At 50.1% G+C, this 27,375-nt stretch overlaps 2 protein-coding genes across 2 annotated transcripts in view; one reads left to right on the top strand and one right to left on the bottom strand.

Moving 5' to 3' along the window:
• Positions 1-1,793: 1,793 nt before the first annotated feature.
• cdk1 (cyclin dependent kinase 1) lies at positions 1,794-7,030 on the top strand (the record flags this gene model as incomplete). Its single annotated transcript, XM_079249094.1, has 8 exons — positions 1,794-1,873; positions 2,906-2,948; positions 3,402-3,558; positions 4,254-4,377; positions 4,452-4,622; positions 4,698-4,861; positions 5,982-6,123; positions 6,914-7,030. Exons 2-8 carry the CDS (start codon positions 2,912-2,914, stop codon positions 7,028-7,030), a joined length of 912 nt encoding a protein of 303 aa, XP_079105220.1. The 5' UTR covers positions 1,794-1,873; positions 2,906-2,911.
• A 1,787-nt stretch (positions 7,031-8,817) lies between these two features.
• ctu2 (cytosolic thiouridylase subunit 2 homolog (S. pombe)) overlaps positions 8,818-27,375 on the bottom strand; it is a gene marked incomplete at its 5' end in the record, with an annotated part of 37,882 nt that continues 19,324 nt past the window's right edge. Inside the window, 4 exons of the mRNA XM_079249378.1 lie at positions 8,818-9,103; positions 13,892-13,950; positions 18,573-18,633; positions 18,721-18,811. Coding sequence (XP_079105504.1) covers positions 9,034-9,103; positions 13,892-13,950; positions 18,573-18,633; positions 18,721-18,811 — 281 coding nt within the window. The 3' untranslated portion in view covers positions 8,818-9,033. The remainder of the gene's footprint in view (positions 9,104-13,891; positions 13,951-18,572; positions 18,634-18,720; positions 18,812-27,375) is intronic.

Below are 27,375 nucleotides of genomic sequence, written 5' to 3' on the forward strand. Positions count from 1 at the left end.
ACACACTGTTCACACTGGACACACTGGGCACACTGGACACACTGGATACACTGGACACACTGGATACACTGGACACACTGGACATACTGGACACACTGGACACACTGGATACACTGGACACACTGGATACACACTGGGTGTACACTGACACACTGGACACATTGGACACACTGTTCACACTGGGTACACTGGGCACACTGGACACACTGGACACACTGAATACACTGGACACACTGGACACACCGGACACATCGGACACACTGGACACACTGGATACACTGGACACACCGGACATACTGGACACACTGGACACCGGACACACACTGGGTGTACACTGACACACTGGACACACAGGAATAAATCTCCACTCAGATCCATCAGCATCTGCCGGTCCTCCATCTGACGGCCTTTGGTACAAAGTTCCTCCTCTCATGCAGAACTGACTGAAAGCAGCCCAACTTCAACTGGTTCCAGGTGGAGTCATCACTGGGTGAAAACATCCAGATCTAGATGGGCGATATGCCTGAACAGCATGAGACACACCCAGCTGTGGATGAAGTGCTCAGTCATGAGTGATCTTCAGATGGGAAAGTTTGTCATGAGTTGAAAGTTTGTGAACACCCTGTCCCAGTATGAACCAGTATTGTGAACTCAGCAGACGGTAGATGTACCAACAGCAGGCGACAAAGCTGAAACTCAAACAGTTGGTCTGAAGTCAGGAATTTTGATTGGATCTGTTAGGAACCAGTTTCAGTCCAGTTGGAGGAGGACCACTACCTGGAAAACCAGGAGTTTACAGAACTATTAGTCCACACAAGTGATCCTCTACCTTTAGCTCTATAACTTGGTTATGTTCCTTTAAACTACGGCTGTTGGGAATGAAGGAGTGGTTCTGCTTTTTATGTTCTAAAGTTTCAGCTCTTTCTGAGCAATCTACTGCCTGCTTGTTTTAGATGTTTCTGAGTTCAGAAATAAAATGTTCCCAAATGGTTCAATTCTGTCTGGTGCTTTTTACTTCTTTCTGGTACTAGTATATGTATCATACTGTGGATTTTCAGGCTCTCCAGGGTAGAAGTTGACTTCACTGACCCTACATCTGAACATGTTCTAATCGAGTGTTCCAGTTGTCCTGGGAACTTAGAGTTTCATTAAAGTTTGCCTGAAAAATGAAGTGATCATGGAATTTTTTATATTTATTGTTCAGCATAAAAGAGCATTCACATTTGCTATTCTGCTTTTCTCGTTAGAATTTTCTATTCCCATTTAAGCTGTGATCATTTCCATGATATTATCCATCCAGCTACAGCCTGGGGTCAGAAATGGCTGAAAAGGCATTTTTCAACTCTCTATAACACTGGTCTATTTTTGAAATATTATAAATGAAGCTTCTACTATTAAAATTTTTGATAACATTCTCTCTGTTTCCATTCTTGTGTTTATGAATTCTTCTGGATAATATGAACAATCATTCTCTAAATCAATAAAAAATTATTGTCAGGATCTATGTTGTCATGTTCTTTACGGTCAGGAAATTGATACGTTGCCAATGTTAAAGTTTCCTTTTCAGGGTTCATTAAATAAATTCTTTCTCAGGTCCATGACCAGCGGAGCTCTCAGTTATCCCACTGCCAGTAAACACATCACCGTGGCACGTCTCCCGCGCTGGCTACGTGGCAATCTCTGTCCTGATTGGTCGTTTTGAAGTCCATGACGCTCGCTGATTGGTGGATTTTGAACCGTCGCCGTCCTTGCGGTCAATTCAAAAGCGTTTGTCTGCAGTGCAGCAACAGTTTGTTCCCGGTGTGTGTGTCTGCTCCCGGTGTGTGTTGGTCCACAACAGCCTGTTCACGGTGTGTGTCGGTCCAGAATACAGGTAAAGCGACTACTTTCGGTGTGTTTTCTGGCAACCATGGTCCGTTATGGATGTGTGGGTTTGGTTGGAGATATGGGTTAGTGACAGAAAGCTTGTTAGCCCTGACTAGCTGTTAGCACACTGGACGCTAATAGCTGTTAGCACGCTGGAAGCTAATAGCTGTTAGCACGCTGGAAGCTAATAGCGCTTAGCATGCTGGAAGCTAATAGCTGATGATAGTTGATGATTCTCTTAATATTCTGATGTTACAGTAAAAGTTGCGATATAGCAGTCTAGCAGCAGCTAAAGGCTAAGTTAGCATCTGTAGTAACTAGTAGTTAACTAGTAACTAACCAGCTCCTGTAAGATGGCAGCTAAAGGCTAATTTAGCGTCTGTAATAACTAGTAGTTAACTAGTAACTAACAAGCTCCTGTAAGATGGCAGTTAAAGGCTAAGTTAGCATCTGTAATAACTAGTAGTTAACTAGTAACTAACCAGCACTTGTAATATTGCAGCGAAAGACTAAGTTAGCACCTGTAATAACTAGTAGTTAACTAGTAACTAACCAGCACTTGTAAAATTGCAGCGAAAGACTAAGTTAGCACCTGTAATAACTAGTAGTTAACTAGCAACTAACCAGCTCCTGTAAGATGGCAGTTAAAGGATGAGTTAGCATCTGTAATAACTAGTAGTTAACTAGCAACTAACCAGCTCATGTAAGATGGCAGTTAAAGGATGAGTTAGCATCTGTAATAACTAGTAGTTAACTAGTAACTAACAAGCTCCTGTAAGATGGCAGTTAAAGGATAAGTTAGCATCTGTAATAACTAGTAGTTAACTAGTAACTAACCAGCACTTGTAAGATTGCAGCGAAAGACTAAGTTAGCACCTGTAATAACTAGTAGTTAACTAGTAACTAACCAGCACTTGTAAGATGGCAGTTAAAGGATAAGTTAGCATCTGTAATAACTAGTAGTTAACTAGTAACTAACCAGTAACTTGCTGCCAGTTTAGCGGTGAAACTAAAACCCTGTTTTCCTCTTGTCTTCCAGACGAACATGGAAGATTACGTCAAAATTGAGAAAATTGGAGAAGGTTGGTCTGGTTGCATTCTAATATAAAATGGTTTGTGGAAGACTTCCAGGATGTTCTGCCGGTTAGTAGGGTTGCTTTCTGCGGTGCAGGAAGTTTAGGATTGAAGAAAACCTTTACACAAGGCGGAAGTCTTCAGGGACCTCCAGACAGACCGGGTCGGGTTCCACACAGTTTCAGAGGAAAAAGAGACTTTAACGTTGAAATGGTTTCAGAAAGACAGATTCTTCTGTAAAAGGAGCGTTGAGAAGAGAGACCTTCAGAAAGCAAGAAGACTTTTAATCCAAGCCCGTGTTCTGGATCAGAGAGGCGGGACTGGATCAGAGAGGCGGGACTGGATCGGGGAGGCGGGACTGGATCGGGGAGGCGGGACTGGATCGGAGAGGCGGGACTGGATCGGGACGAGGCATTTGTGTGTGAGCAGATCCACTGACGTGCTGCTTGCGGTGCTTTCAGGTACCTACGGGGTGGTGTACAAGGGACGGCACAAGGCCACCGGGCAGGTTGTAGCTATGAAGAAGATCCGTCTGGAGAGTGAGGAGGAGGGCGTTCCCAGCACTGCCGTCAGGGAGGTGTCTTTGCTTCAGGAGCTGAAACACCCCAACGTTGTACGGTACGTTTCCTTTTCTCTGGCTTTAGCTGTAGCGGCTGACGGACTGGTTCCCGTCTGCGGCCGTGGCAGCTGACGGACTGGTTCCCGTCTGCGGCCGTGGCAGCTGACGGACTGGTTCCCGTCTGCGGCCGTGGCGGCTGACGGACTGGTTCCCGTCTGCGGCCGTGGCGTCTGACGGACTGGTTCCCGTCTGCGGCCGTGGCGGCTGACGGACTGGTTCCCGTCTGCGGCCGTGGCGGCTGACGGACTGGTTCCCGTCTGCGGCCGTGGCGGCTGACGGACTGGTTCCCGTCTGCGGCCGTGGCGGCTGACGGACTGGTTCCCGTCTGCGGCCGTGGCAGCTGACGGACTGGTTCCCGTCTGCGGCCGTGGCAGCTGACGGACTGGTTCCCGTCTGCGGCCGTGGCGGCTGACGGACTGGTTCCCGTCTGCGGCCGTGGCGGCTGACGGACTGGGACCGGGACGTTTGGCTACACGGTACGATACGGTTCTGAACACGTAGCGTCGCCATTCAGCAAAGAAACGCAACACGACGCGGGGACGTAACGCTCCATCTGGAAAGACCGGAACGGACTTTGTTGCGGTTCCTCCTCAGCAAGTTGGGGACTCAGCAGAAGTCAGGAATGTGACACACCTGGTCTGACCTGCGGTCTGACTGGTCTGACCGGTGGTCTAACTGGTCTGATGTGTCCCAGGCTGCTTGACGTCCTGATGCAGGAGTCCCGTCTCTACCTCATCTTTGAGTTCCTGTCCATGGACCTGAAGAAGTACCTGGACTCTATCCCCTCCGGCCAGTACATGGACCCCATGCTTGTTAAGGTAACCATCACCAGTGTCTGCTGGGATATGAATTCCTCCTGTCTTACCAGTGTCAACCCTCCTCCTCTCCGCAGAGCTATCTCTATCAGATCTTGGAGGGAATTTATTTCTGCCACTGTCGCAGAGTTCTACACCGTGACCTGAAACCCCAGAACCTCCTGATCGACAACAAAGGAGTCATCAAACTGGCCGACTTTGGCTTGGCCCGGGCCTTCGGTGTTCCTGTCCGGGTTTACACCCATGAGGTGGGACTGGTTGCACACAGCCTGTGGAGCTGCTCGGCCTTTTCTAAGCAGCTAATGAAACCTTGTGTGTGTCAGATTGTGACTCTGTGGTACCGGGCTCCAGAGGTCCTTCTGGGTTCACCCAGATATTCCACCCCTGTCGATGTTTGGAGCACCGGGACCATCTTCGCTGAACTGAGCACTAAGAAGCCCCTGTTCCACGGAGACTCCGAGATAGACCAGCTCTTCAGGATCTTCAGGTAGAAGAAGCACCATAAATGTAGACTGGGGAAGATCCAGGAACTCTGAACCAGTTTGACCCCAAACGTCTGCTACGGTGTAAAACCCTTGCAAGACTGGGGGGGGACGGACGGACGGACGGACGGACGGACATGTGACGATATCCAACCATAACTGATCATAAACTACTGTGTCATAATTAAATGACAGAAATGCAGCGTTAAAGTGAAGCGGAGGCATAAAGTCTGGTGTCTGGGCTGCAAACACTAAGCAGCAGTTAGCGAGCAGCGTAAGCTTTTCTCGTCAGGGTGAGAAACATTATGGTTTTTATGGACATGAGAACCGACTTTGTGCACATGGTAGTTGTGTAGAACCAAAATAAAATCTGACTGAAACCTCAGACGTGTGACAGCAGCTCATGTGTAGCGGAGCTAACAGCAAGGTTCCCGTCTGGGCAGCGGGAAGGTTCGAACAGTGCATAGTCTACGTGTTCTCCCCGTGTATCCATGGTTCTCTCCGGGTATCCGGCTTCCTCCCGACCACTAGACATGAAGTCAGGCGCTGGTCAACTAATGACACACTCACTTGCAAAACCGACTGACAGAATTACGAGTGCTGATGAGGAAGTTTCATACCAGGTCTTTCTCTTCCAGCTGTAGTCAGGCATCAGACAGTTGATATGCTGGTTTACTGCGCCATTCATTCATGTTGACTTTAAGCAAGGCTGTGCTGTTGTGCCAACATGCAAACCCAGCAACACTTCATTTCTACATCACAGTTCATGTACGACACACAGAACGTAGAGCATGACGAGCTTTAGATGGTGCAAAGGGTTAGGCATAACGAAATAGGAACAACTAGCTAGAAATCACTGGACTGTTCTAGATTAGGATCTGGTCTAGTTTAGGGTCAGTGGACTGGTCTAGGTTAGGGTCAGTGGACGGGCTTAGTTTTGGGTCTGTGGACTGGTCTAGGTTATGGTCAGTGGACTGGTCTAGTTTTGGGTCGGTGGACTGGTCTAGGTTTTGGGTCGGTGGACTGGACTAGGTTTAGGGTCGGTGGACTGGTCTAGGTTTAGGGTCGGTGGACTGGTCTAGGTTTTGGGTCGGTGGACTGGACTAACCGCTGTGACGCCAACAGGACTCTGGGAACCCCGAACAACGATGTGTGGCCGGAGGTGGAAAGTCTTCCAGACTACAAAAACACTTTCCCCAAATGGAAGTCGGGCAACCTGTCGTCCATGGTGAAGAACCTGGATGAGGACGGTCTGGACCTGCTCGCGGTAAGTATGGTGGCTTCAGCTCCTGCCTTCAATAACCCGGCGGTTATTGAAGGCAACTAAAATCCCGCTGAAACATTTCCCGCCTCGCTCAGCCAAGGAATGCAGAGTTTGTAACGTATTCAAGGAAACTCGTTGGTGGGCTGGTACGGGTCGGTACTGTACGGGTTGGTATGGGCGCTGATACAGGTTGTGGTACGGGTCGGGCCGTGGTACGGGTCGGGCTCTGGTACAGGCCGTGGTACGGGTCGGGCCGTGGTACGGGTCGGTACTGTACGGGTTGGTATGGGCGCTGATACAGGTTGTGGTACGGGTCGGGCTCTGGTACAGGCTCTGGTACGGGTCGGGCTCTGGTACAGGCCGTGGTACGGGTCGGGCTCTGGTACAGGCCGTGGTACGGGTCGGGCTCTGGTACAGGCCGTGGTACGGGTCGGGCCGTGGTACAGGCCGTGGTACGGGTCGGGCTCTGGTACAGGCCGTGGTACGGGTCGGGCTCTGGTACAGGCCGTGGTACGGGTCGGGCCGTGGTACAGGCTCTGGTACGGGTCCGACTTGCATCAGGGCTGTTATTTTGGGCCCTGCCATAATGGAGGTGAAGAGATGACGGGTGTGGGACACACATGGCAGCGACGCTTTGGTCACGTTTTTAACCTGAACTGTTTCGCTTTGCAACGGTTCTGCTGATCAGCATTCTTCACAACGATCAATAAGTGTTTGGTTTGGAAGTGGCTGCCTCAGCGTGAGGTGGACCTCTTCGCCAGCAGCTCATGTTGCTTTCTCGTCTCCTCTGTAGAAAATGTTGACCTACAACCCTCCGAAGAGGATCTCTGCTCGCGAGGCCATGACACACCCGTACTTCAATGACCTGGACAAGTCCACCCTGCCTGCAGCCAGCATCAACAAGATCTAGAGATCATCAATCATTTATCACTTATTCTTCTGTAAATACTTGTGTGTGTGTTTGTGCGGAAATGGTTGCAGACTGCAAACGTTCAGTCTTTTCAATAAACTGCACTTTCTGTGACGACCGGAACGCTCTTTCATTTCTGTCCCTCCTGTCTGAGGAAAGACCTTCTTCTGACATCCCAGTTCATCAGACCATCATGCAGCTGGTAGACATGCCCCTCTGATAGGCTCTGGAGCTACAGCCGCGTAGCGCGTCGAGGGCCCAGCCTAACCAGCCGCTCTAGCGTCGAGGGCCCAGCCTAACCAGCCGCTCTAGCGCTCCGAGGGGTCCAGTCTAACCAGCCGCTCTAGCGCTCCGAGGGGTCCAGTCTAACCAGCCGCTCTAGCGCTCCGAGGGGTCCAGTCTAACCAGCCGCTCTAGCGCTGGGTACACCTGGTCCAGTCTAACCAGCAGCTCTAGCGCTCCGAGGGTCCAGTCTAACCAGCCGCTCTAGCGCTCCGAGGGTCCAGTCTAACCAGCCGCTCTAGCGCTCCGAGGGTCCAGTCTAACCAGCCGCTCTAGCTCTCCGAGGGTCCAGTCTAACCAGCTGCTCTAGCGCTCCGAGGGTCCAGTCTAACCAGCTGCTCTAGCTCTCCGAGGGTCCAGTCTAACCAGCCGCTCTAGCGCTCCGAGGGTCCAGTCTAACCAGCTGCTCTAGCGCTGGGTATACCTGGTCCAGTCTAACCAGCCGCTCTAGCGCTCCGAGGGTCCAGTCTAACCAGCCGCTCTAGCTCTCCGAGGGTCCAGTCTAACCAGCCGCTCTAGCGCTCCGAGGGTCCAGTCTAACCAGCCGCTCTAGCGCTGGGTATACCTGGTCCAGTCTAACCAGCCGCTCTAGCGCTCCGAGGGTCCAGTCTAATCAGCCGCTCTAGCTCTCCGAGGGTCCAGTCTAACCAGCCGCTCTAGCTCTCCGAGGGTCCAGTCTAACCAGCCGCTCTAGCTCTCCGAGGGTCCAGTCTAACCAGCCGCTCTAGCTCTCCGAGGGTCCAGTCTAACCAGCCGCTCTAGCTCTCCGAGGGTCCAGTCTAACCAGCTGCTCTAGCGCGCCGAGGGTCCAGTCTAATCAGCTGCTCTAGGTCGTGGAATGCAGCGGTGATCCAGGCGATAGAGCTACCGGGATATTTTCAGTACGCTGCATCGTCTGCTGCTACAGCAGCTTCATTGTGCCTCAGCAGGAATGTCTGGAATTGATTCCTGGAGGAAGTAGATGGCATCCTGTCATTTGTTTACCTGGACAGGTGTACCCTGCCTATCACACCAGTAATTTTCATAGCCATTAAAGATGTCATGAAATTAGCATGTCAATACATGCTCATTTCTGGATGTGATGTACTCCCTGTGCAGGTACAGCAGCTAACGTGAGCCGATCCGGTGTTTACCTGCAAACCAGCGGCAGACAGTCTGTCCTGGCTAAAATGTGATTCCCATGGACCTGTCCGTATCAAATGAACTGAATATTTTCACATTGGTGCTGAAGATAAACTAAGATGCTCACAGAGAACTTCCATGCTACCTGGCGCTGAGCCGTCAGTTTGCAGAGCATGCCTCCTGCTTCAGGATCCAGGTGAAGTGTTTGGGCTCCATTATCGGTGTTTGGCAAAGCTAAAGGAGCAGAAACCGGACACCAAAAGATCATTTTAATCCTTTTATTCAATCTATTAAAAAGGACGGATTCATGGAGCTCTCCCTGTTAATCCCTTCCTCTGCAGTGGTCCAGACTACTCGGAAGTCTTTCTGAAAATTGAGTCACTACGATAACCGCAGGACGTCCGTCGCTGCTGCTCGTTCTGCAGAAAGAGTCAACACGCCACTCCAGCTCTCACACCTTTAATGATCAGAAAAATATAAAACTCAACAACTCCGCTTCCTTCACATGAGGATAAACCAGGACTTCCAAACTCGTCCAGGAAAACATCCCCCGAGCCGGATATGCAGGATGAAGGTGAAGGTCCAACAGGGTTACTGCCTCATTCTTCCTCCTCCTCATCATCAGCATCTTCCAGCAGGAACGGGCTGATCTGCTCCCTCATCAGAGACCTGCGGTGGACAGAAACAACATCTGACATCCTGCTCACTGCAGACTGAAGCAGATAGGTGTCCTGTTGGCTTTTCTTTGTATTATTAGACATATATGCTGTGATCCTGCTGTGTTTTGTATTGATGCACTAAGCTTTCTTTAAGTCATATGATCTTTGACTGAAGTGTGCTTGTCAGCTGCCTGTTTGACCAGTTGCTTAAGGTTAAAGGTTATGGGTGACTGATGCCTCGTGAGCTCAGTTTAGCTCTGAACAAGAGAGAATGGACGTTCTCTGAGATATACCCAGCAACAGAGGAGGAGTTTTGAAAACTATGTAAACTGGTGGTTTTCTCCATTCTGCAGAGATCTCTCTCCAAGCTCCAGCTGGTATTAGTTTTTAATAAAATACTGATTGTAAGAAGACAGTTGACTCTTAGATGTATTACAACTTCTCAAGACTGAGTATTTCCACCACAGTCCGTGCGGTGGGCGGAGCCTCAGGGGAAGCTGGGACACATAAGACAGCTGCTGACGTGAAACGTTTCAGCAGCTGAACAGAATTTCTTATTTACTGACATTTTAAATACTTTCATTGAAATGAAATTACTTTTTGTTTAGACACCGTGATAAATGAAGCCAACTTATAGTCCAGCACTTTCATTTCTCGCTGACAAATTCAAAAAGGTGGTAAAAACATTTCTGAGATTTTACTCCACATTGACATGTTAGTTGTTCTATCACACTGGGCCACCATAGGGAGCATGTACAAACACAGCCCGTTGTTCTCCTGTTCCCGAACCATGATAATTACCCGTTCCACCACATCATGATGAGAATCTCCCGTTCCACCTCATCACCATGAGAATTTCCCGTTCCACCTCATCACCATGAGAATCTCCCGTTCCACCTCATCACCATGATAATCTCCCGTTCCACCTCATCACCATGAGAATCTCCCGTTCCACCTCATCACCATGATAATCTCCCGTTCCACCTCATCACCATGATAATCTCCCGTTCCACCTCATCACCATGAGAATCTCCCGTTCCACCTCATCACCATGATAATCTCCCGTTCCACCTCATCACCATGAGAATCTCCCGTTCCACCTCATCACCATGAGAATCTCCCGTTCCACCTCATGTTAATGAGAATCTCCCGTTCCACCTCATCATGATGAGAAACTCCCATTCCACCTCATCACCATGAGAATCTCCCGTTCCACCTCATCATGATGAGAATCTCACGTTCCACCACATTATGATGAGAATCTCCCGTTCCACCTCATCATGATGAGAATCTCCCGTTCCACCTCATCACCATGAGAATCTCCCGTTCCACCTCATCACCATGAGAATCTCCCGTTCCACCTCATCACCATGAGAATCTCCCGTTCCACCTCATCATGATGAGAATCTCCCGTTCCACCACATTATGATGAGAATCTCCCGTTCCACCTCATCACCATGAGAATCTCCCGTTCCACCTCATCATGATGAGAATCTCCCGTTCCACCACATTATGATGAGAATCTCCCGTTCCACCTCATCACCATGAGAATCTCCCGTTCCACCTCATCACCATGAGAATGTCCCATTCCACCTCATTATGATGAGAATCTCCCGTTCCACCTCATTATGATGAGAATCTCCCGTTCCACCTCATCACCATGAGAATGTCCCGTTCCACCTCATTATGATGAGAATCTCCCATTCCACCTCATCACCATGAGAATCTCCCGTTCCACCTCATCATGATGAGAATCTCCCATTCCACCTCATCACCATGAGAATCTCCCGTTCCACCTCATCACCATGAGAATGTCCCGTTCCACCTCATTATGATGAGAATCTCCCATTCCACCTCATCACCATGAGAATCTCCCGTTCCACCTCATCATGATGAGAATCTCCCATTCCACCTCATCATGATGAGAAACTCCCGTTCCACCTCATCACCATGAGAATCTCCCGTTCCACCTCATTATGATGAGAATCTCCCGTTCCACCTCATCATGATGAGAATCTCCCGTTCCACCACATTATGATGAGAATCCCCCATTCCACCTCATCACCATGAGAATCTCCCGTTCCACCTCATGATGAGAATCTCCCGTTCCACCTCATGATGAGAATCTCCCGTTCCACCACATCATGATGAGAATCTCCCGTTCCACCACATCATGATGAGAATCTCCCGTTCCACCTCATCACCATGAGCATCTCCCGTTCCACCTCATCACCATGAGAATCTCCCGTTCCACCTCATCATGATGAGAATCTTCCGTTCCACCTCATCACCATGAGAATCTCCCGTTCCACCTCATCATGATGAGAATCTCCCGTTCCACCTCATCATCATGAGAATCTCCCGTTCCACCTCATCATGATGAGAATCTCCCGTTCCACCTCATCATGATGAGAATCTTCCGTTCCACCTCATCACCATGAGAATCTCCCGTTCCACCTCATCATGATGAGAATCTCCCGTTCCACCTCATCATCATGAGAATCTCCCGTTCCACCTCATCATGATGAGAAACTCCCGTTCCACCTCATCATGATGAGAATCTTCCGTTCCACCTCATCATGATGAGAATCTCCCGTTCCACCTCATCATGATGAGAATCTCCCATTCCACCTCATCACCATGAGAATCTCCCGTTCCACCTCATCATGATGAGAAACTCCCGTTCCACCTCATCACCATGAGAATCTCCCGTTCCACCTCATTATGATGAGAATCTCCCGTTCCACCTCATCACCATGAAAGTCTCCCGTTCCACCGCATCACCATGAGAATCTCCCGTTCCACCTCATCACCATGAGAATCTCCCGTTCCACCTCATTATGATGAGAATCTCCCGTTCCACCTCATCACCATGAAAGTCTCCCGTTCCACCTCATCACCATGAGAATCTCCCGTTCCACCTCATCACCATGAGAATCTCCCGTTCCACCTCATCACCATGAGAATCTCCCGTTCCACCTCATGATGATGAGAATCTCCCGTTCCACCTCATCACCATGAGAATCTCCCGTTCCACCACATCACCATGAGAATCTCCCGTTCCACCTCATGATGATGAGAATCTCCCGTTCCACCTCATCACTATGAGAATCTCCCGTTCCACCTCATCACTATGAGAATCTCCCGTTCCACCTCATCACTATGAGAATCTCCCGTTCCACCTTGTCATGATGAGAATCTCCCGTTCCACCTCATCACCATGAGAATCTCTCGTTCCACCTCATCACGATGAGAATCTCACGTTCCACCTCATCATGATGAGAATCTCCCGTTCCACCTCATCACCATGAGAATCTCCCGTTCCACCTCATCACCATGAGAATCTCCCGTTCCACCTCATCACGATGAGAATCTCACGTTCCACCTCATCACTATGAGAATCTCCCGTTCCACCTCATCACCATGAGAATCTCCCGTTCCACCTCATCACCATGAGAATCTCCCGTTCCACCTCATCACCATGAGAATTCTCATCATCATATAAATTTATTTATTTATTTATATAAATTTTATATAAATAAAATTATAGCTTTTTAGGCACAACACTATACGCCGTTTTGTTTTAGTTAGTTGTGATACATTTTTAGGTTATTGATCTTATTTCATTTTAGAGTTTCAACATCTTCCCTTCTTGTTTCTAGTGCTGAGGCTGGTGTGGTCCGCCGTCCACCGGCCTGGTTTGGATGCTGGGAGTTCACTTTAAAGGGTGATGTGTTGTGTATAGTTATTGGTGCGGTGTTTTCCATTTGAGTTGTGTTTATGTAGACCCCTTTGTTTAAGAGTTAGTATGCTCCCAGCTCCCCTGGTGGTGAGTGGTTGGCCTCTCAGTCTCAGCATGACATTCTGTCATCTTATTGCTTCTTATCTGCTTTCATTTTAGTTTTAGTTATAAAATGAAACAGACGTGGTACCCATACTGACTGTCGTGGCCTCTTTATTGAAGCCCCTGCTTATCAGCCTTTCTGGGTACACTAATATCTTGAAAGGGTTGTAAATTCTACATTGAAGCCCAACAGAAAATATGAAAGCATCAAAGTAAGTATTTGGTCTGTTCCTTGATGACAGACTAAACATCAATCCCCATGCTCACTAACGCTGCTTTTATGGAAAATAGCTCATTTTTGTGATGGAAATCTTAGCATCATGTACTCAAACAGGGTTGAAATCCTAATCAATCAGTAATTTCATCGTTTTCATCGGGAATTAATTTGATCAAAAGGTTTATCAAAACAAAGAAATAATAATCTTTAGTTTTTAATGGAAAGGTTTGTTTGTTTTTAAGGCGAAGACCATTTATGTCCTTCCTGACTTCTGGGGACTTTTTTCACTATTTACCTGTTTGTTCAGAAAGAGACTTTGTTCCAAAATCTGTGCAATGTGCACTAAAAGGGCGTGATTGTTGGCCAGATGACGATTATTATATCTCATATAACGTGACAAAAAATCAAGGTTACATTTGTCCGATGGATGAAAATACGTCAGCATGTCAAAGATTTTGCTCTCCGAGTCCTCCCAGTTTGGTCATGACTTAACCAGTGCCACCTGAACCCGGTGATGAACTGGAACTTCTCATCACCGTGGTGCAGACTTGGTGGTCTCCAACGCTGCCATTCTGCAGGTTTTAGTGTTTCCCTGCTACAACACACTTGTGTTCAACAGCATCTTCTGCACCTTTTAATCAGCTGGTGATGCAGCAGGGAAAGTGTGAGGAGACCCTGGCATGTCGTCTGATAACCTCCACACATCCAGGTGTACGTCGGTCTGTGAAGGCACTCACCTCCTCTGCATGCTGAGAGCTGCTGCCAGGATGTACCGAGGGAGGTGGTCCACAGATGTCTGGAGGGTAAACACGGGACAGAAAAACATTTTCACAACTCATCAACACTGAATATAACATCTAAATGTTTTGTTGAGATTTGGTCACAATGAAAAGAAAAAGAAGACCCCGTTGTTTATTCAGGTCCGACAGGTCCCAAAGGTCCCACATGTCCGACAGGTCCCAAAGGTCCGACAGGTCCCAAAGGTCCGACAGGTCCGACAGGTCCCACAGGTCCGACGGGTCCCACGGGTCCGACGGGTCCCAAAGGTCCCACGGGTCCGACAGGTCCCAAAGGTCCGACAGGTCCCAAAGGTCTGACAGGTCCCACAGGTCCGACAGGTCCCACGGGTCCGACAGGTCCCAAAGGTCCCACGGGTCCGACAGGTCCCAAAGGTCCAACAGGTCCCACAGGTCCGACAGGTCCCACAGGTCCGACAGGTCCCAAAAGTCCCACGGGTCCGACAGGTCCCAAAGGTCCGACAGGTCCCAAAGGTCCCAAGGGTCCGACAGGTCCCACAGGTCCGACAGGTCCCAAAAGTCCCACAAGTCCGACAGGTCCCAAAAGTCCCACGGGTCCGACAGGTCCCACGGGTCCGACGGGTCCCACAGGTCCGACGGGTCCCAAAGGTCCCACGGGTCCGACAGGTCCCAAAAGTCCCACAGGTCCCAAAAGTCCCACGGGTCCGACAGGTCCCAAGGGTCCGACAGGTCCCAAAGGTCCGACAGGTCCCAAGGGTCCGACAGGTCCCACAGGTCCCAAAGGTCCGACAGGTCCCAAAAGTCCCACGGGTCCGACAGGTCCCACGGGTCCGACAGGTCCCACGGGTCCGACAGGTCCCACAGGTCCAACAGGTCCCACAGGTCCAACAGGTCCCACAGGTCCGATAGGTCCCACAGGTCCGACAGGTCCCACAGGTCCGACAGGTCCCAAAGGTCCGACAGGTCCCAAAGGTCCGACAGGTCCCAAAGTTCCCACAGGTCCGACAGGTCCCAAAGGTCCCACGGGTCCGACAGGTCCCAAAAGTCCCACAGGTCCCAAAAGTTCCACAGGTCCCAAAAGTCCCACGGGTCCGACAGGTCCCAAGGGTCCGACAGGTCCCAAAGGTCCGACAGGTCCCAAGGGTCCAACAGGTCCGACAGGTCCCACAGGTCCGACAGGTCCCAAAGGTCCGACAGGTCCCAAAGGTCCGACAGGTCCCAAAGGTCCGACAGGTCCCAAAGGTCCGACAGGTCCCAAAGGTCCCACGGGTCCGACAGGTCCCACAGGTCCGACAGGTCCCAAAGGTCCCACGGGTCCGACAGGTCCCACATGTCCGACAGGTCCCAAAGGTCCGACAGGTCCCAAAGGTCCAACAGGTCCCAAAGGTCCAACAGGTCCCACAGGTCCGACAGGTCCCAAAAGTCCCACGGGTCCGACAGGTCCCACGGGTCCGACAGGTCCCACGGGTCCGACAGGTCCCAAAGGTCCAACAGGTCCCACAGGTCCAACAGGTCCCACAGGTCCGATAGGTCCCACAGGTCCGACAGGTCCGACAGGTCCCAAAGGTCCGACAGGTCCCAAAGGTCCGACAGGTCCCAAAGGTCCGACAGGTCCGACAGGTCCCAAAGTTCCCACAGGTCCGACAGGTCCCAAAGGTCCCACGGGTCCGACAGGTCCCAAAGGTCCGACAGGTCCCAAAGGTCCGACAGGTCCCAAAGGTCCCAAAGTTCCCACAGGTCCGACAGGTCCCAAAGGTCCCACGGGTCCGACAGGTCCCAAAGGTCCGACAGGTCCCACGGGTCCGACAGGTCCCACGGGTCCGACAGGTCCCAAAGGTCCGACAGGTCCCAAAGGTCCAACAGGTCCCACAGGTCCGATAGGTCCCACAGGTCCGACAGGTCCCAAAGGTCCGACAGGTCCCAAAGGTCCGACAGGTCCGACAGGTCCCAAAGTTCCCACAGGTCCGACAGGTCCCAAAGGTCCCACGGGTCCGACAGGTCCAACAGGTCCCACAGGTCCCAAAGGTCCAACAGGTCCCAAAGGTCCCACGGGTCCGACAGGTCCCAAAAGTCCCACAGGTCCCAAAAGTCCCACAGGTCCCAAAAGTCCCACGGGTCCGACAGGTCCCACAGGTCCGACAGGTCCTACAGGTCCGACAGGTCCCAAAAGTCCCACGGGTCCGACAGGTCCCACGGGTCCGACAGGTCCCACGGGTCCGACAGGTCCCACAGGTCCGACAGGTCCCAAAGGTCCCAAAGGTCCAACAGGTCCCACAGGTCCCACAGGTCCCAAAGGTCCGACAGGTCCCACAGGTCCGACAGGTCCCAAAGGTCCCACGGGTCCGACAGGTCCCAAAGGTCCGACAGGTCCCACAGGTCCCAAAGGTCCAACAGGTCCGACAGGTCCCACGGGTCCGACAGGTCCGACAGGTCCCACGGGTCCGACAGGTCCCACGGGTCCCACAGGTCCTACGGGTCCCACAGGTCCGACGGGTCCCAAAAGTCCGACGGGTCCGACAGGTCCCACGGGTCCGACAGGTCCCACGGGTCCGACAGGTCCCACGGGTCCGACAGGTCCCAAAGGTCCGACAGGTCCCAAAGGTCCGACAGGTGCCAAAGGTCCCAAGGGTCCAACAGGTCCCAAGGGTCCAACAGGTCCGACAGGTCCCACAGGTCCGACAGGTCCCACAGGTCCGACAGGTCCGACAGGTCCCAAAGGTCCGACAGGTCCCAAAGGTCCAACAGGTCCCACAGGTCCGACAGGTCCCACAGGTCCCAAAGGTCCGACAGGTCCCAAAGGTCCCACGGGTCCGTGCGAGGACGTCTCTGCGTCCGTGCGAGGACGTCTCTGCGTGCGGACGAGGACGTCTCTGTGTGCGGACGAGGACGTCTCTGTGTCCGTACGAGGACGTCTCTGTGTGCGGACGAGGACGTCTCTGTGTCCGTACGAGGACGTCTCTGTGTGCGGACGAGGACGTCTCTGTGTCCGTGCGAGGACGTCTCTGTGTCCGTGCGAGGACGTCTCTGTGTCCGTGCGAGGACGTCTCTGTGTCCGTACGAGGACGTCTCTGTGTCCGTACGAGGACGTCTCTGTGTGCGGATGTCTCTGTGTCCGTACGAGGACGTCTCTGTGTGCGGATGAGGACGTCTCTGTGTCCGTGCGAGGACGTCTCTGTGTCCGTACGAGGACGTCTCTGTGTCCGTACGAGGACGTCTCTGTGTGCGGATGTCTGTGTCCGTACGAGGACGTCTCTGTGTGCGGACGTCTCTGTGTCCGTACGAGGACGTCTCTGTGTGCGGACGTCTCTGTGTCCGTACGAGGACGTCTCTGTGTGCGGACGAGGACGTCTCTGTGTGCGGACGTCTCTGTGTCCGTGCGAGGACGTCTCTGTGTCCGTGCGAGGACGTCTCTGTGTCCGTACGAGGACGTCTCTGTGTCCGTGCGAGGACGTCTCTGTGTCCGTGCGAGGACGTCTCTGTGCGAGGACGTCTCTGTGCGAGGACGTCTCTGTGCGAGGACGTCTCTGTGTGAGGATGTCTCTGTGTGAGGACGTCTCTGTGTCCGTGCGAGGACGTCTCTGTGTGAGGACGTCTCTGTGTCCGTGCGAGGACGTCTCTGCGTGAGGACGTCTCTGTGTGAGGACGTCTCTGTGTCCGTACGAGGACGTCTCTGTGTGCGGATGTCTCTGTGTCCGTACGAGGACGTCTCTGTGTGCGGATGTCTCTGTGTCCGTACGAGGACGTCTCTGTGTCCGTACGAGGACATCTCTGTGTGCGGATGTCTCTGTGTCCGTACGAGGACGTCTCTGTGTGCGGACGTCTCTGTGTCCGTACGAGGGCGTCTCTGTGTCCGTGTGAGGACGTCTCTGTGTGAGGACGTCTCTGTGCGAGGACGTCTCTGTGCGAGGACGTCTCTGTGCGAGGACGTCTCTGTGCGAGGACGTCTCTGTGTGAGGACGTCTCTGTGTCCGTGCGAGGACGTCTCTGTGTCCGTGCGAGGACGTCTCTGTGTCCGTACGAGGACGTCTCTGTGTCCGTGCGAGGACGTCTCTGTGTGAGGACGTCTCTGTGCGAGGACGTCTCTGTGCGAGGACGTCTCTGTGTCCGTGTGAGGACGTCTCTGTGCGAGGACGTCTCTGTGCGAGGACGTCTCTGTGCGAGGACGTCTCTGTGTCCGTGCGAGGACGTCTCTGTGCGAGGACGTGTCCGTGCGAGGACGTCTCTGTGCGAGGACGTCTCTGTGCGAGGACGTCTCTGTGTCCGTGCGAGGACGTCTCTGTGCGAGGACGTCTCTGTGCGAGGACGTCTCTGTGCGAGGACGTCTCTGTGTCCGTGGGTAAGGGAGCAGACCAGGAACCATGTGGACCAGCTGGTCTGGATGCAGACCCAGACCGACCCAGCAGCTCCCGTCACGGCGCTGCAGGAGGCGCTCCATCCAGCAGAAGTCCAGCCTTGGATCCACCTGTAGGTTTTTCCCCCTGCAGGGAGCTGCCTGGTGGTCCACCGTCTGGAAGAACTCCTCCCTCTCCGGGACCCCAAACAGACCTTAGCAGGCAGGCTGGGTGAGACCCCCTGTAGAAACATGCTCCTGCAGCTTTCTTTAGTCTGTTGGACTTTGCAGCAAACAGAGGAAAGTCCCGCTGCAGCGTGTTTTCCTCACCATGTCTCTGACGGTCAGCTGGCAGCTGTAACACAGCAGCTTCTTCAGGCTGCTCACCTTCCTGCAAAGCAAACAGAAACAGTCTGCTGATCCTTCCAGCCAGAGACATCGCTGCTGAAGTCAGAACGGAGGAACAAATCCGACTTACTGGGCTGAAGAACAGCAGTCTGTCCCTCCACAGTGTCCTCCTCCTGAAGAGGAGCTGCACCCCCCTGCTGCTGGATCGGCTTTGGCCGAACCTTGAACAAAAACAAAGACATGGCAGAAGCAGGTCAAGTTCTGCTGGAGGACGCCTCAAGCAGCAGAACGATCTCTGCAAGTGTGAACCTGCTCTCCTCTGTGAAGCGTGAAGAGGATGGATGCTAGCGGACATTAAAAAGCCATCCTGGATGACCCGAGCAACCTGTGTTACAGACGCCACCTCGTACGACCTGCAGTGGCGAGCACACTGGCAAAAGCAAATGTAAGGAAAAATCAGCCGGAAATGAAGAAGAAATGTTCTGCAGGACCAGTCCTGTCTCGTGTCCACCTGGTGTCTGCTCGGCTTGTACAGCAGCAGATGAAACGGGTCGCTGGTGCTTCCTAACTGGACAGACTGACTTCCCAGTGAAGACACCTCCTTCCAGTTGTCATGTGATCGACTGGTGGATGTAAACACGTTGCTCTGCTTAACGTATGAAAGGTGCAATCCAGACAACATCTCATGTATTTAGTTCTATTTCGTAGAGGCTTCGTCCTTTAAAGCTGTTGCTAGGGGCTCCATCCCTCTGCACTGAAAACTTTATTCTGCACCCACCTGCTGGGTGGGCCCTGTCTCGCCCTCCAGTATACACTGGGCTGAGCCCTACAACTGGCTCCCATGTTTCTTCAGCACCGACGCACAAGTCCAAGTCAAGATCAAGAGCAAGGACCTTCACCAGTGGTATTCGGCAGTGCCCGGTGTGCCAGACAGGCTACATCCTCGGCTCCGACCTTCAAGGCAAGTGCGAGGGTCGTCTCCGTCCTCACCACGCCGGGCTAGCCCTGACTCCTCAGGCCTCCCTTCTGTTAGATGCTTAACCCGGAGGACAAGCGGCACCGTGTGGAGTTTTTCACTATCACAGGTGAGGAGGACTTCACTGCCGCTGAGTACCCGCTGAAGAAGGCTTTTGACCTGTTCGACGTGAGTCGGGCGACTCAGCGCCCCACCGTGGATCCAACAGCTCCAGCACTGTTCCGCCCTTCCTGTCGGAAGAGCTCGAGCTGCCCGAGTCTGTAGGCGCCCTGGATGCCCACCCCACACTGCCCAAGGTCCAGCCATCATTGAGAAGGCGGGCGCCTTCAGGAACCTGACGGTCCCGCCAGCACAGCCATCCCCCCAGCTATCAGGGCGTATCAGTTCGGATAGGCCGCTAAAGATCAACTCACGCCCTGCTTCTCTGACCGCTCCCACCAGTTTGCCTACAAGGTGTCCGCCGCAGCGAATAACGTCGCACTGCAGGCCTGCAGCATCACTAACATGGCGGAGGAACCCGACCACCTGCTTGTTGCAGCTATTTTTCAGTCAGAATTATTAATTAATCCTAAGCACAAAACTAACTATAAATCCTTTGAATTCCTGACATTAAATTTATCTCATCCAAAATGGAATTGAGAGAAACCGCTCCTTTTAGCATTAGTGTATCGCCCACCTGGACCTTACTCCGAGTTTCTGACCGAATTCTCTGATCTCTTGTCTGAGTTAGTGCTGACTACTGATAAGGTCATTGTACTAGGTGATTTTAATATTCATGTTGACGTTGAAAATGATTGTTTAAACATTTCCTTTAGCTCTATTCTAAACTCAGTTGGGTTTTCACAAAATGTCCATGGAGCCACTCACTCTCATGGTCACACTCTTGATCTGGTTCTAACATCTGGTATTGAGACTGATAAGCTCAAAGTATTTCCTCAAAACCCTGTCTTGTCTGATCACTTCTTATTAACCTTTGAATTCACTTTATTTGATTACTCACTGACCAAAAATAAATTCTACTATAGTAGATGTTTATCAGACAATAATATTACAAAATTTAAACAATCAATTGAATCAATTTTTTCCCCTCTACCATGTGTTAGCATGACTGAGAGTTCCCCTTTAAGCCTTACTCCTGCTCAGATTGATCAACATGCTGATACTATAACAGCTTCAATGCGTACAACCTTGGATAATGTTGCTCCCCTAAAGAAGAAGAAATTAGGTAAGATTATGAAGGCTCCCTGGTTTAATTCCCAGCTTCGAGCTCTAAAACAGGCATCAAGGCGTTTGGAAAACAGATGGCGTTCATCAGGACTAGAGGAGTCTTACTTAACCTGGAAAGAAAGTTTAATTGTATACAAAAAAGCCTTACGTACGGCAAGAACAGCTTATTATTCATCATTGATAGAGGAAAACAAAAACAACCCTCGGTTTCTTTTCAGCACTGTAGCCAGGTTTACTAGGAGCCGGAGCGTTGTGGAGCCATGTATTCCTTTCTCACTTAGCTGTGATGATTTCATGTATTTTTTCAGGAATAAAATTGACACTATTAGAGATCAAATCCACAATATTCTTCCTTCTACCTATAATGTTGAGCCTGTTGTGGTCTCTGAAGCATCCTTAGAACCAGGATCTGACTTGTGTCTAAATAGTTTCTGTCCTGTCCAACCCTCTGAATTAACTAAAATAATAGCTTCATCTAAACCATCCACCTGTATCTTAGACCCTCTCCCAACGAGCCTCTTTAAGGACATTTTCCCTTTAATTAATACATCACTACTAAATCTTATCAATATGTCTTTAGTGACAGGATATGTACCACAATCATTTAAAACTGCTGTAATCATGCCTTTACTTAAAAAGCAATCTCTGGATCCAGAGGTGATAGCAAATTATAGACCTATATCTAACCTCCCGTTTATGTCCAAAATTCTGGAGAAAATAGTTTCAGCTCAGCTACATGCCCACCTGAGCAGAAATAATTTATGCGAGGAGTTTCAGTCAGGATTTAGAGCTCATCATAGCACTGAGACGGCATTGGTGAAAGTTACTAATGACCTTCTTATGGCCTCAGACAAAGGACTTGTGTCCGTACTTATCTTGCTTGATCTTAGTGCTGCATTTGATACAGTCGATCATAACATTCTGTTACAGAGACTAGAACAGGTGGTTGGAATTACAGGTACAGCGTTAAGCTGGTTTAAATCATATTTATCTGATAGACTTCAGTTTGTTCATGTAAATGACAAGTCCTCCTCACAAACTACAGTAAGTCATGGAGTTCCTCAAGGTTCTGTACTTGGACCAATACTCTTCACGCTATATATGCTCCCTTTAGGCAAAATTATTAGACAGCATGGAATAAACTTTCATTGTTATGCAGATGATACTCAAATATACTTATCCTTTAAACCAGATGAAACAAATCAGCCCGATAGGCTACAAAATTGTCTCATAGACATAAAGACTTGGATGTCTAGAAATTTTCTCCTCTTAAACTCAGATAAGACTGAAGTAATTCTTGTTGGATCTGAAAAACTCAAGAGCTAAATTTTCCGGTTTTGTAATGAACCTGGATGGCATTACTTTAGCTTCCAGTGCTACAGTGAGAAACCTTGGAGTAATATTTGACCCTGACCTGTCCTTTGGCCCACATATTAAGCAGGTTACTAAAACAGCCTTCTTTCATTTACGTAATATAGCCAAAATTAGGGACATTCTGTCTCAGAGTGATGCAGAAAAACTGGTTCACGCTTTTGTTACTTCGAGACTAGATTACAGTAACTCTCTATTACTGGGCTGTCCTAAATATGCCCTGAAAAGCCTTCAGCTGATCCAGAATTCTGCAGCCAGAGTCCTGACCAGAACCAGCAGGAGAGATCATATTTCTCCAGTTTTAGCCTCTCTTCATTGGCTGCCTGTTGAATCTAGAATAGAATTTAAAATCCTTCTCCTTACATATAAAGCCCTCCACAACCAGGCACCACTATATATCAAAGACCTCATTGTTCCTTATATACCAAGCAGAGTACTTCGTTCGCAGACTGCAGGCTTACTTGTGGTTCCTAGAGTCTCAAAGAGCCGAGCAGGAGGCAGAGCCTTTGGTTATCAGGCCCCTCTCTTATGGAATAAGCTCCCAGTTAGTGTTAGGGAAGCAGACACCCTCCCCACCTTTAAGACTAGGCTGAAGACTTATCTTTTTGATAAGTCCTATAGCTAGGCATGGTTAGCATCCCTTAGTTATGCTGCTATAGGTTTAGACTGCTGAGGGACATTTCCTGATACACTGAGCTTCTTTCTCTTTATTTGTTAAAAGGGAGTTTTTTCCTTCCCACTGTCGCCAGTGTGCTTGCTCAGGATGGGAGATGGAGTTGGACCTCCAACTCAATCTGTTGGTTTCCTTATATAGGCTGTTATGAATTGGCTTTCATGATGTTTTCTTCTCTGTCTGTAAAGCATCTTGAGATGGCATTGCCGTGATTTGACGCTATATAAATAAAGTGGAATTGAGTCTAATTGAATTTAATTACTGCAGAGATGTCGCTAACACGGCCAGCGCCATCCTGAACCTGTGTGCAGCCACAGCAGTTGCCACTGCTCGAATAGCTGCCTGGCAACACATGATTTATAGAAACATCAGGCTGCACCTGTCGTCCTCCATTCCAGAGGAGGTGAAGAAGGAGCTACTGGAAGGCCCCATCAGCCCGAACGGGCTGTTCGGTCCTCACTTTCAGTCCCTTCTGGCACATTTGCAGAAGACCTCTGAGGAAGCCGAGAGGTTCAGGAAACATTTGGTCCTCCTGTGGCGGGATCGCCGGGACCACAGACAACAGAGGCGCTCAATGGTGGTTGCAGCAGCGAACGCTCCCTGCCCTCCTCTTCCGAACCCAGCCGCCAGGATCCCCCTTTTCTAGGTCTAACCCGCAGCAGTAGGCCCCTCAGAACTTCTTCTGGCCCGGTCCAAACACGAAACAGTGATGCAGACGCACAAACTGGTGACTCATCTGTCGGATCTCTGCGCTCCCGTCCCGGTCTATAACCTACCTGGGAGTGGAGCTAAACTCAGTCACCATGGAAGTGAAGACAGCCTCACAGTGGACAGCTCTGCTACACCGGGTCATTCCCCACAGCGTAGCAACAGCCTGTCTGTCATGCGGTTGCTAGGCATGATGTCAGCAGGTGATGTGGTCGTGTCTTTCTACTCCACATGAGACGCCTGCAGAGAGGGTTTACATGTCCACAGTTAGATCTTGTGCATCAGAAGAGATGCATGAGACCTGGTCAAAGGCTTACCTCTGAGGTGAGCGATGTCTCACATTTCTGTCTTAACGGATGCGTCTCTCTCAGGCTGGGGGGAATGTGTCAGTCCCAAGAGGTGGGAGGACAGTGGCCGCCCCATGTGTCTCCACATAAACCTGCTGGCACTTCTCACGGTGCTCCAGCATTTTGCCCCAACAGGATCAACCAGGCAGCCATTGGGCGTGGTTAGACAGTCGTTGGGCGTGGCTAGACGGTCGTTGGGCATGGTCATGTAGCCGCTGGGCGTGGTCATGTGGCCGCTGGGCGTGGTCAGGTGGCTGCTGGGTGTGGTCAGGTGGCTGCGTGGTCAGACGGTCGTTGGGCGTGGTCTCCAGCAGCGTGCCAGCGTTGGTGTCTGACGTTGCAGCTATCTCATCTTACCATGAAGGTTTTGCTGACAGAAATCTGTTCAGTCATCTCCTCGTCAAATACTTCCTAAAAGGCGTACGTAGACACATGGTATGATAAACACCTTTTTCTGCTTCAACCTCAATCTGTGGATTTGTCTGGTATTTCCTCCTTCCAAAAGTCTGTCCTGCAGGCCTGGAAGGTTTTTATTTTCCATCAGGAGTCTTTGACGGTGGGGATGTGGGTCCTGGAAGAGCCTCTGGTTGGTAAACGGCTCTTTTAATCCCGCTCTCTAGTCTCTGACAGCCTGAGATCCAGACTGAGGGAGGGGGGCTGTGTGTAGCTGGGTGATCTGCTGTCAACTCCTGTTGCCTAATTGTCCGAACCCCTCCATGTCAGGTCCAGGAGACTGCTGTTTTGGCTGGTGGGGGAAGTCCTCTACTGTTTACTGAGGACAGGGCTGTTCTGAACCAGTGGATGGATGGTGTGGAATATCTTTTTCCCTCTCTGACTGTTAGTGGCAGGATGAAGAGGGTCCCACTTCATGAACGGATGGGAGACCTCCAGATTGTGCACAAGGCTATAGCTACAAAAGGCTACAGCTACAGAAGGCTACAGCTACAAAAGGCTATAACTACAAAAGGCTATAGCTACAGAAGGCTATAGCTACAGAAGGCTATAGCTACAGACGGCTACAGCTACAAAAGGCTATAGTTACAAAAGGCTATAGCTACAGAAGGCTATAGCTACAAAAGGCTATAGCTACAGAAGGCTATAGCTACAAAAGGCTATAGCTACAAAAGGCTATAGCTACAGAAGGCTATAGCTACAAAAGGCTATAGCTACAGAAGGCTATAGCTACAGAAGGCTATAGCTACAGAAGGCTATAGCTACAGAAGGCTATAGCTACAAAAGGCTATAGCTACAAAAGGCTATAGCTACAGAAGGCTATAGCTACAAAAGGCAAAATTACAGAAGGCTATAGCTACAGACGGCTATAGCTACAGACGGCTAATAGCTACAGACGGCTATAGCTACAGACGGCTATAGCTACAGACGGCTATAGCTACAGACGGCTATAGCTACAGAAGGCTATAGCTACAGAAGGCTATAGCTACAGAAGGCTATAGCTACAGACGGCTATAGCTACAGACGGCTATAGCTACAGATGGCTATAGCTACAGACGGCTATAGCTACAAAAGGCTATAGCTACAGAAGGCTATAACTACAAAAGGCTATAGCTACAGAAGGCTATAGCTACAGACGGCTATAGCTACAGACGGCTATAACTACAAAAGGCTATAGCTACAGAAGGCTATAACTACAAAAGGCTATAGCTACAGACGGCTATAGCTACAGACGGCTATAACTACAAAAGGCTATAGCTACAGAAGGCTATAACTACAAAAGGCTATAGCTACAGAAGGCTATAGCTACAGACGGCTATAGCTACAGACGGCTATAGCTACAAAAGGCTATAGCTACAGAAGGCTATAACTACAAAAGGCTATAGCTACAGAAGGCTATAGCTACAGACGGCTATAGCTACAGACGGCTATAACTACAAAAGGCTATAGCTACAGAAGGCTATAGCTACAAAAGGCTATAGCTACAGAAGGCTATAGCTACAAAAGGCTATAGCTACAGAAGGCTATAGCTACAGAAGGCTATAGCTACAGAAGGCTATAGCTACAGAAGGCTATAGCTACAAAAGGCTATAGCTACAAAAGGCTATAGCTACAGAAGGCTATAGCTACAAAAGGCAAAATTACAGAAGGCTATAGCTACAGACGGCTATAGCTACAGACGGCTAATAGCTACAGACGGCTATAGCTACAGACGGCTATAGCTACAGACGGCTATAGCTACAGACGGCTATAGCTACAGAAGGCTATAGCTACAGAAGGCTATAGCTACAGAAGGCTATAGCTACAGACGGCTATAGCTACAGACGGCTATAGCTACAGACGGCTATAGCTACAGACGGCTATAGCTACAAAAGGCTATAGCTACAGAAGGCTATAACTACAAAAGGCTATAGCTACAGAAGGCTATAGCTACAGACGGCTATAGCTACAGACGGCTATAACTACAAAAGGCTATAGCTACAGAAGGCTATAACTACAAAAGGCTATAGCTACAGACGGCTATAGCTACAGACGGCTATAACTACAAAAGGCTATAGCTACAGAAGGCTATAACTACAAAAGGCTATAGCTACAGAAGGCTATAGCTACAGACGGCTATAGCTACAGACGGCTATAGCTACAAAAGGCTATAGCTACAGAAGGCTATAACTACAAAAGGCTATAGCTACAGAAGGCTATAGCTACAGACGGCTATAGCTACAGACGGCTATAACTACAAAAGGCTATAGCTACAGAAGGCTATAACTACAAAAGGCTATAGCTACAGAAGGCTATAGCTACAGAAGGCTATAACTACAAAAGGCTATAGCTACAGAAGGCTATAACTACAAAAGGCTATAGCTACAGAAGGCTATAGCTACAGACGGCTATAGCTACAGACGGCTATAACTACAAAAGGCTATAGCTACAGAAGGCTATAACTACAAAAGGCTATAGCTACAGAAGGCTATAGCTACAGAAGGCTATAACTACAAAAGGCTATAGCTACAGAAGGCTATAACTACAAAAGGCTATAGCTACAGAAGGCTATAACTACAGAAGGACGCACATCCTGACAGATGAGACTCTCTGTTCACAACCTGAGACGGCCCACCGTGTGGTGGACTGGCAGGGTGCTTTCGGCTGCTGGGAACTTGGTGTGTACCATTTTCTTTTTGCCTGTTTGTTTATGCTCTGTGTTATCATATTATTATTATATAATATATATATTATTATTATTATATATTATAAAGAATAAAATCCTAAAAGAATAAGATCCTTCATCTCCTTTCAGGACAGGCAAAGCTGGCTATCTGGAAAAGTAGGCAGCAGCGAGTGGGTGGACGATGGGCGTGGTGATGATGTTGGTAAGGAGCTGGTGGCTTGGCTAGCGGTTTGGGTTTTACAGGCTCAGTGTCCTGCAGCGTTTTTAAATCGGGGGGGGGGGGGCGAGATGAGCTGTGTTCACTTAGGGAGGACTGTTTGCTTTTCCGAGGGGTGCAGTTTTCTGCCTGTTTGTAGGAATATTAC

Source organism: Telmatherina bonti (genome assembly GCF_933228915.1).
Source record: "Telmatherina bonti genome assembly, chromosome: 11".
Lineage (NCBI taxonomy): Eukaryota > Metazoa > Chordata > Actinopteri > Atheriniformes > Telmatherinidae > Telmatherina > Telmatherina bonti.